Genomic DNA, 9635 nt, shown 5'->3' with positions numbered 1-9635 from the left:
GATGAACTTTTTTTTTTTTTTTTTTTTTTTGAGACGGAGTCTCGCTTTGTCCACCTGGCTGGAGTGCGGTGGCGCTATCTCAGCTCACTGCAAGCTCCGCCTCCCGGGTTCCCGCCATTCTCCTGCCTCAGCCTCCCGAGTAGCTGGGACTACAGGCGCCCGCCACGGCGCCCGACTGACTTTTTTTTTGTATTTTTAGTAGAGACGGGGTTTCACCGTGGTCTCAATCTCCTGACCTTGTGATCCGCCCGCCTCGGCCTCCCAAAGTGCTGGGATTACAGGCGTGAGCCACCGCGCCCGGCCAAGGATGAACTTTCTACCATCCAGACTGTCCCCTGCAGAGCAGCTGCTGCCAGACAGCAGGAGCTCCCGCTTCGTGCACAGGATGGGGCTGGGAGCCCGCAGCCGCGGAAGGCAGGAATGACTGCGCAGGAACCTCCTTTCTTCTCCCTGAATCCCAGGCCTGGCATCTCACCAGGGGGCACAGTGAGGGTCCAGGGCTGGGCCCCGGACTCTAGCTGAATCTTTCAGAGTATCCCATCCCTCTGGCCAGTGGCCCAAGCGAGTGAACCAGAACGCTTCCTTGGGAGTTTTGAAATTGGAACTGGAGAGAGGAGCTCCCTATGGGGAGGTAAATGGCAGCTGGGGCCACCTGTAGTGACATTTCCTGAGTTCATGGAGTAGGCGAGTCTCAGAGAGAAAAGCTGACTCAGAGAAAGGGAGTGATAGCTGGGAGGGGTGGCCCACACATGCAATCTCAGCTACTCTCATGGGATCTGTTTGTCTGATGTCTCGGTATGAAAGGGCTTTCTAAGCCTCAGAACAGTGGAAGAACTGAACAAAGGAAAAAACTAATACATATACAAGGAGATTTTGTGGAAGAAAAAAATGGATCAAACTTAAGCAAAAAACTGGGAAGGATCTTGGTAAAAGATATGTCAGAAGGAAGTAATATTCTTTAAGATGTTCTTAGAAATTCATCGGACAGGCGGGGTGTGGTGGTTCACGCCCGTAATCCCTGTACTTTGGGAGGCAGAGGTGGGTGGATCACTTGAGGTCAGGAGTTTGAGATCAGCCTGGGCAACATGGTGAAACCCCATCTCTACTAAAAATACAAAAATTAGCCGGGTGCGGTGGCACATTCGGGAGGCTGAGGCAGGAGAATCACCTGAACCTTGGAGACACAGGTTGCAGTGAGCTGAGATCATACCACTCCACTCCAGCCAGGCCACTGAGTGAGACTGTCTCAAAACAAACAAACAAACAAAAAGAAGAGAAACTCATCAGACAAAGAGAGGGAAAAAATGAGCAAAGGAAATCAGCAGATGTTTCATTGAAGGACAGAGAAAAATGGTCAATACATGGATGAAAATATGTTTAACTTCAGTAATAATCAAGTAAGCACACACCAACACAACATGCACACTGTTTTTATCAAATGTGTACATGTTTTGGAAATGAGTACTCCCAATTAATATGTACAGAGCACTTCACAGTGCCCAGCACAGGGGTGGCACCCTGTGTGTGAGAATGAAATAGGTAGATTCGTGCCCTGCTGAAAGTAAGGGACTGCCTCTCTGGAGGATCCCTTGGGTAATAAGGAGGTTTTCACACCTTAACTGTGTCTGTCTTGGGGCCTGGGAGCAGAGCCCCCTCCAGCTGGTGGGGAAGGGAGCATGGTGTGTTTGAGGGCAGATTGGAGAGAAGTTGAGTAGAGTAAGTGTAGACTCTTCCTACCCAAAGTGTGGTCCATGGACCAGGAGTATCAGCATCACCAGGGAGCTTGTTGGAAATACGGAGTCTCAGGCTCCACTCTGACCTTACTGATTGGGAGCATAAACTTTAACCAGATTCCAGGGGGGATTCATATACACATTCCCATTTGATAAGTGGGGGGTAGTAGGAGGTGAGAAGTGGGGAGGGGATGGCTACTGCACTGGAGAAGGCTGACTTTGTGTTGAGGCCATTTTCATGAGGGCAGTGGGGAGCCATGGAAGGCTTTATGCAAGGGAGGGTATGGGCACATTGAGATTACAGAAGGATCCCACCAGTTGCCTTGTGTGATGACCCAGGGAGAAGGGGAGGCTGTCCCTGTTTGAGTAGGAGATGAGGGCTACTAGTGGCCATTAGTGAAAAGAAGTGAGCAGAAATTCAAAGGACTGGTGATGATAGGATGAGGGTGGGAACCAGCATGGGCTTTGGGCAGACCCGGAACCCTCTGTCTGCCTGTTGGCCCACCAGATAATAATCCCTGTGTTCCTGGGCGAGTCAGTGCCACCTGAGATGTTGGCAGCCACTTTGGCTGAGCTAGACGTGTGCCTGCAGCTGCTTGAGGACAAGTTCCTGTGGGACCAGGCCTTCCTTACTGGGTCCCATATCTCTGTGGCTGACTTGGTGGCAATCATGGAGCTGATGCATGTGAGTGCCATGGGGCAGGGTGCCCGCTGGGCAGTGGGGTATCCGGGAAGGGAACTGACATCCTAGGTCAGGTTGTCTTTTCTGGATGTGGGACCCTGTGTGAGTCACTTCTCCTTCTGAGCCTCAGTGTCCTCATCTATAAAATGGGGCTTTACAAACCCTCACTGCAGATATATTAAGAGGCTTCCAAGTGTCCCTAGGGAGGGGGACACCCCAGCCCATCACACACATAGTGGAGGAGGGAAAATCCAATCAGAGAACCCCTAAAGCAGGTCATGCTGCCTTACGCCTGGCTATGCCCAGCCCCTCCGCTGACTCTGTCTTCCCCTAGCCCATCAGCGCTGGCTGCTGAGTCTTTGAAAGCAGACCCACAATGGCAGCATGGCGCCCAATGTGTGGAGACTGCAGTGGGGGAGGACCTCTTCCAGGAGGCCCTCCCAGCTGTCCTGAAGGCCAAGACATGCCTCCAGTAGAACCTGCTGTTAAAGAGAATCTGAAGCCCTAATGCAGCTTTTCTTACTGTGAGTGTGTGTCCCGGACTTGCTGAGCCACTGAGGGGATGCTGTGTTAGTAGAATAAAGACATGGAGCCGTCTGTCTCCTTGGTTGTAAAGAAGACACATCTGCGCAGGCTGTGGTCCACAGTTCCTCCAGGTATCATGCCTGCATTCCTTTTGTCTCCTACCCCATTCCTTTCTAGCTTCCATGTGACCTCTGAAAAGAGCTTTGGCAAACACTTATTTGACCCTGTCCTTCTGTGTGGAACTTTCTATGGTTCTTCACTGCCCAGAGGCTAAAGTACAAGTCATTGAACTTTGCATTCAAGGCCTTGCTCCCACTCCTCCAGGTGGCCCCTTCTGCCTGCACATTTTTATACCCCTCTCTGGGCTCTCACCTTGGCTTCTGCTCATGCTGTTTCCTCATCTTCTTTGCCTGGTGCCCTTCCTGGTCTTTTGCCATTTGGCACCCTGTCTCTTCTCCAGGGAGACTTCCCTGACCTCCCCAACCCCAGTCCAGGTCAGATGACCTCTCTGGGCACCTCTGCCCCAGGGTTTCCTTGCGGGGGATATCCCTGGACTGAGCATGTATCATAGATGAGGGGTGACCTGGTGAAAAGATGTCTGAATCAGGATCAGCCTTGGTCTCCTAGGTCTCTCTCCTCACTGTGGGGCGATGTGTCCCACAAGTGGGGTGCAGGGCTGGTTCATGGACCTCCTTGCAGGAAGAGAAGTCCCTGGCTATTTCCTGGCCCTCTCCCATGCCTCCTCATAATCTTAACCACAGTCTTTTCTACACCCCACTCCCTGATCACTGGCTTGTCCATGCCCCACACCTGGTCCCAGACTTGCCACCTGTCCCTGCCCTCTCCCCTTAGGACTGTCATATTTACCTGTCATGTGTCTCAGACCTTCTGGTATCTGAGTCATCTAATAAACAAACTGCTAATAGGACAAGATCATGACAGAGACTCTGTCAGCCTTTCAGTGGAGGCTCCTTTAAGTATGCACACTTACAGAGAATTTTATACATGTAGCTGAAATTGTACATATAAACCTACACATTTTTTCTTTCTTTTTTGAGGGGGAGGGGGGAGCCTGGGTCTCACTCTGTCATGGAGGGTGGAGTGCAGTGGCAGTCATAGCTCACTGCAGCCTAGATCTCCTGGGCTCACTCAGCCACCCAAGTAGCTAGGGCTGCAGGCGCACACCACAGCACCTAGATTTTTTTTTTTTTTTTTTTTTTTGTAGAAAATAAATAAGAGAATCTTGCTATGTTGCCTAGCCTGATCTTGAACTCCTGGGCTCAGGCAATCCTCCCTTCTTAGCCTCCCAAAGTGTGGAGATTACAGGTGTGAGCCACCTTGCTTGGCTACAACTTCAATCATATTTGAAATGTACAGTTCAAGTGATTTTACCACACTGACCACAGACTCCTGTTTAAGCCACACCAACAGAGTTCCATTTTTTGTGTATTTTTTTGAGATGGAGTCTCGCTGTGCCCAGGCTGGAGTGCAACAGCGCGATCTCGGCTCACTGCAACCTCTGCCTCCCCGGTTCAAGCGATTCTCCTGCCTCAGCCTCCCGAGTAGTTGGGATTACAGCGCCTGCCACCATGCCCGGCTAATTTTTGTATCTTTAGTAGAGACGGGGTTTCGCCATGTGGGCCAGGCTGGTGTGGAACTCCTGACCTCAGGTGATCCGCCCACCTCGACCTCGCAAAGTGCTGGCATTACAGGCGTGAGCTACCGCGCCCGGCCTTTCCATGTTTTAATGTTTTTGAGACAGAGGCTGGTGGACAGTGGCTCACCACCAGCACAAGAGGCTACACAGGCACATGTCAATGGGTACCAGGTGGGGACAGGGAATGTCGTGAGCCCAAGGGCCCTGGCCAGCCCTACCCGCGCCCGCACGTGTAACCACATCTCCTGACTGCCCAAGAGAAACGCAGATTTTCATACTTTAACATAAAATTGCCTGACTTCGAAATGGTGGCAAATCATTCAAAAATTTTGTTTTTTGTTTTTTAGACGGAGTCTCGCTCTGTCGCCCAGGATGGAGTGCAGTGGCGCGATCTCGGCTCACTGCAAGCTCCGCCTCCCGGGTTCACCGCCATTCTCCTGCCTCAGCCTCCCAAGTAGCTGGGACTACAAGCGCCTGCCACCACGCCCGGCTACTTTTTTGTATTTTTAGTAGAGATGGGGTTTCACTGTGTTAGCCAAGATGGTCTCCATCTCCTGACCTCATGATTCGCCCACCTCGACCTCCCAAAGTGCTGGGATTACAAGCGTGAGCCACCGCGCCCGGCGTCAAAAAATTTTTAAGCTCCTGTTGCATTGGTTATTAGGGTCGAGCCTGGGGAAAACCCCATAGGTGTGTGTGTGTCTGTGTTGGGGGTGTTCAGACCTAACAGTGCTAGGAACCAGGCGACCACAGCGCGGAAAACTTGAGAGGGAAATCCACCTGGAGCCAGACAAGAGGGTTGGGGAAGAGACAGGTTAGGGCCACTACAAAGTTAAAGACTTGTAGTGAAAAAAAAAAAAAAAAGAAAAAAAGACTTGTAGTGGGTGAGGCTACACCTAGAGCTGGGGCGACGGGACTTCCGGAAATCAGAGCCGGCACACGTGACTTCTGTTTGCAGAAGTGGGATGTACCCTAGGCAGCCAATCGGGGAGCGCTGTCTCTGTCCAACCAATGAGAAGTCAGATTGCTGTGGCGCTTTGCCCCACTCCCTGGTCCCCGAGCTTTGGGTACCCCGCGCGTTTTTTTCCCTGGAGCAGTTTTCGTTCCTCTGCCCGCCATGCCGTTCGTAGAGCTGGACACGAATTTGCCCGCCAACCGAGTGCCCGCGGGGCTGGAGAAACGACTCTGCGCCGCCGCTGCCTCCATCCTGGGCAAGCCTGCGGACGTGAGCGTGGGCCGGGCAGCACTGGGCGAGGGGACGTTGGTGGGCCAGGGGTCCGGCCCAGTCCCTGCTCCGCCACCCCGACAGTGACCCCGAATCTTTCCCCCAGGGACCACTCCCCCCTCCTTTCTGCACACCAAGCTCTGACTTTCCATGCTCCACGATCCCGCGGCTCCCCCTCCGCACGTCTTGCCCTTATTGCCCTTCCCAGTCATGACCTGGACATGACCTTCAGGTCCATTCCTGTCCCCGCGAACACTGGCGCGTTTCCGCTTTCGCGCGCTCGGGTCGGGTCCCCAGAGGTAGCCCGGCCGGCCTCAGCTTCGGGTAAAACTTTTCATGTCCCCGTCAGCGCGTGAACGTGACGGTGCGGCCAGGCCTGGCCATGGCGCTGAACGGGTCCACCGAGCCCTGCGCGCAGCTGTCCGTCTCCTCCATCGGGGTAGTTGGCACCGCCGAGGAAAACCGCAGCCACAGCGGCCACTTCTTTGAGTTTCTCACCAAGGAGCTAGCCCTGGGCCAGGACCGGTACGTAGGAGTACTCGGGGATCCATTTGGGACTGCGGCAGACTGGAGCCAGTGATCCTGCCTCAAGGGGAAAGACCCATTTCTTTCCCTGCCCAGTAAGGACACATCAGGGTATGGGGCCCTGGGGCCCCCTGACCCCTCAGGTTCCCGGTAGGACCATCTTCAAAGTGTGAGGAGGATTGAATGAATTTCTGGCTCTGCTCCTCAGTGTGTAAGTCTGTGAATGGGGAAGGCTCTCTCTTAGCACTCCCAGGGGCAGTGCAAGGGTCATGTGGGATTGTCTGTGTGCTGTACCTGCCTTGGCACCTGGCAGGGTAGGTACACTTGGCTGAAGTGTGATTTTCTAGAACTTTTCCAGGCTGGTCAGAAGGAATTCTGGGTATGTTTTGAAGCTGTCTTTTGGACCTTTGTCCCAACCAGGTTCCAGGTGAGGTTCACGGGAGATTCAGAGTAGTGAAAGAGCATTGGCCTAGATGTTTGACGTCTGCTTTCTGGGTCCTCCATAGCTCGGGGACCCCAGACATACTTGGAAATGAACCATCTCCAGTTGGCAACCTCCTCTTCTGTGAAAACAGGGGAAATGACCTCCCTCCGCCACAAGAAGCCTCTACAACCCAAACCTGGCTTTCTGTGACCGAGTTAAAGTTTCTTGTTGGGTAAAAGATACTCTTGAGCCACATCCATGCCTATGAGGAAATAAGGGCATGAGAAGCTTGAAAGGACACTGTCCAGGCATAGTAGCTCAAGCCTGTAAATCCCAGCACTTTGGGAGACCAAGGCAGAAGGTTCACTTGACCCAGGAGTTGGAGACCAGTCTGGGTAACATAGTGAGATGCCATCCCCCAAAACAGTTTTAAAAATTGGCCGGGTGCGGTGGCTCAAGCCTGTAATCCCAGCACTTTGGGAGGCCGAGACGGGCAGATCACGAGTTCAGGAGATCGAGACCATCCTGGCTAACACGGTGAAACCCCGTCTCTACTAAAATACAAAAAAAACTAGCCAGGCAAGGTGGCGGGCGCCTGTAGTCCCAGCTACTTGGGAGGCTGAGACAGGAGAATGGCGTAAACCCGGGAGGCGGAGCTTGCAGTGAGCTGAGATCCGGCCACTGCACTCCAGCCTGGGCGACAGAGCGAGACTCCATCTCAAAAAAAAAAAAAATTAACCAGACATGGTGGTGTGCACCTGTAGTCTCAGTTGGCAAGCTGCGGTGGGAGGATGGCTTCAGCCCAGGAGGTTGAGGCCGCAGTGAGCTGTGATTGTGCTATTGCACACCAGCCTGGGTGGCGGTGAGACCGTGTCTCAGAAAAAAAGACCTTCTGAAATGGAGCCTTTGTTAGTCCATGAAGGTCAATGAGGAATGACTGATCCTCCTGGGTCCTCCCTCAAGCTACAGAGGAATCATACAGTCAGCCCCCTGTATCATTGGGTTCCGCATCTGTTGATTCAAACAACCATGGATTGAAATATCAGAGGAAAAAAATTCATAATTGCATCTATACTGAAAATATGTATAGGCTTTTTTCCTTGTCATTATTCCCTAAACAATACAATTTACGTAGTATGTACATTATATTAGGTATTATAAGTAACCCAGAGATTATTTAAAGTATGTGAGAGGATGTGTGTAGGTTATATGCAAATACTACATCATTTTGAACAAATGTAGATTTTGGTTTCCTCTGGGGATCCTAGAACAAATCTCCCACAGACACTGAGGGAAAACTGTTATTCCAACAAGTGTTATACAAATGCTTACCATGTGCTAGGTACTCTACAGGTACTGTACACTCATGATCCCATTTGATCCTTAAAATCCCTGTCCCCTCTCCCTTTGCTCAGACAAGGCATGCTATCCCCATGAGGTATGCCAATTTTATAAGAAGACTGAGGCTGTTCATACTTCTGTCCCCTGAAGCCAGGCTATCCCAAGCTCTGGTGCTCCTCGCTGGAATCTTGCTGTTACCTCTGAGAGGGGCATGTTCACTTATGGCACAGACATTAGTGGTGGGGGTTGGCGGGGCCGGGGGTGGGGTGGTCACCCTGTGCTCAGCCTTTGAGAAAACAGGTGGCTGAGGTACTGTGCCCTTAGGGAGCCTGCAATTAGGAGGAGGCAGGGTGCCCCTCAGTCCACAAACTGATGGAGATGATAGAGTGTATGGCACAGATGCCGAAGCTACTGTATTGTGTATCTGTCCTAGTTGGGTCATGCTGATGTGCAGCCACCATCCCACACCTGAGTGTCCCAGTGCCCTGCTGGGGGTTGGGGAAAGATCATTACTGGGATGAGCAGGTTTGCAAAATGCCTGGTGGACTGAGGCAGGCTGTCCTGAGTACCCACAGTGGGAGTACCTGGCAGGGGTCTTGCAAGATGTGGTGTTAGCCAAGGAGCTGATATCTTTTTCTCTGTCTCCTGAAGGATATTTATCCGCTTTTTCCCCCTGGAATCCTGGCAGATTGGCAAGCTAGGGACGGTCGTGACTTTTTTATGATTGGCACGGAGGGATCCGGGACATTTATGAGCTGGCTGCTTCTTCCAGAGAGATCTCCTGGCAGAGTGAGGGCCTAGTGATAACCAGCTTTGGATTATCCCACATGCAACATTCCTGTGATCACATAATCTTCTTCATCCTCATATGAAATAAATGAAGAGAGCTTCCTCGTTCAAACATGACTTCTTACCTTCTAATTATCCCTCCTGGGCATCTTGGGCCACCATGGGTAGCAGGGCTGGGGGATAAGCCCATAGGGAACCTGGAGGGGGATGATTTCCATCTTCAGGGCTACTGTCTGATATGTTTAGACTGCTCAGATCTGGTGGTGGAAGCCTCAGCCTGGAGGCTCTGCTCTCCAACCCATCTGCAGGCCTGTGGGAAGGTGTGAGCAGCTGATCCAGCTGGGGCCTTCCTGCAGACTGCTGATCTGAGGCTTCTGTACTCCTGAAGCCTACTCCCTCCACACCTGGCTGGGCAGCCTGTCACGCCCCTCTCCCGGCCTCTGTAGAGTGGAGGCAGGGTTTGCCTGTGTCCCCTTTGGGGGCTGGTCACTGGTTTTCCAAAAGCAGGGTCCCCAGTCTGCTTCTCCTCCATAGGGTTGCAAGCCTTGACTCCCTCCCTTTGGCAAGACTCCAACCCTCCTCTCAGCCGCCCCATCGCCCCTTCCTGGCAGTAGCACCAGCTTTCACAACCTTTCCAGCCCAGGGGCCCCCAGGCCGGGAGGATGGCTGGGGGGACACATGGCAGGTCTATAAGGTTTCCTGTGTCTTCTCTCCTGTCACAACGGTGCCACCTG

General features: G+C 52.5%; 3 protein-coding genes and 1 pseudogene across 4 annotated transcripts in view; 3 read left to right on the top strand and 1 right to left on the bottom strand.

The window, feature by feature from the left end:
• LOC108524063 (glutathione S-transferase theta-2B-like) overlaps positions 1-470 on the bottom strand; it is a 5334-nt gene extending 4864 nt beyond the window's left edge. The window contains exon 1 of the mRNA XM_017864904.1: positions 359-470. Coding sequence (XP_017720393.1) covers positions 359-470 — 112 coding nt within the window. The remainder of the gene's footprint in view (positions 1-358) is intronic.
• The window catches only part of LOC108524067 (glutathione S-transferase theta-1-like), an 18895-nt pseudogene extending 15860 nt beyond the window's left edge, over positions 1-3035 (top strand).
• Positions 1246-3035, top strand: LOC108524066 (glutathione S-transferase theta-1). The gene is made up of 2 exons (XM_017864914.1): positions 1246-1397; positions 2242-3035. The coding sequence occupies exons 1-2, from the start codon at positions 1362-1364 to the stop codon at positions 2482-2484; spliced, it is 279 nt and encodes a 92-aa protein (XP_017720403.1). The 5' UTR covers positions 1246-1361; the 3' UTR covers positions 2485-3035.
• Positions 3036-5552: 2517 nt separating this feature from the next.
• Positions 5553-9018, top strand: DDT (D-dopachrome tautomerase). 2 transcript variants are annotated; one of them, XM_017864907.1, is made up of 3 exons: positions 5553-5822; positions 6172-6347; positions 8764-9018. In XM_017864907.1, the coding sequence occupies exons 1-3, from the start codon at positions 5715-5717 to the stop codon at positions 8834-8836; spliced, it is 357 nt and encodes a 118-aa protein (XP_017720396.1). In that variant the 5' UTR covers positions 5553-5714; the 3' UTR covers positions 8837-9018. The 2 variants fall into 2 exon arrangements, with proteins under 2 accessions (XP_017720396.1, XP_017720397.1); XM_017864908.1 differs by having other exon boundaries at positions 5627-5822; positions 8801-9013.
• Positions 9019-9635: the final 617 nt, after the last annotated feature.

This window comes from Rhinopithecus bieti, unplaced genomic scaffold, assembly GCF_001698545.2.
Source record: "Rhinopithecus bieti isolate Rb0 unplaced genomic scaffold, ASM169854v2 scaffold_80299, whole genome shotgun sequence".
Taxonomy (NCBI): domain Eukaryota; kingdom Metazoa; phylum Chordata; class Mammalia; order Primates; family Cercopithecidae; genus Rhinopithecus; species Rhinopithecus bieti.
This window is presented reverse-complemented; position numbering and strand designations above follow the sequence as displayed.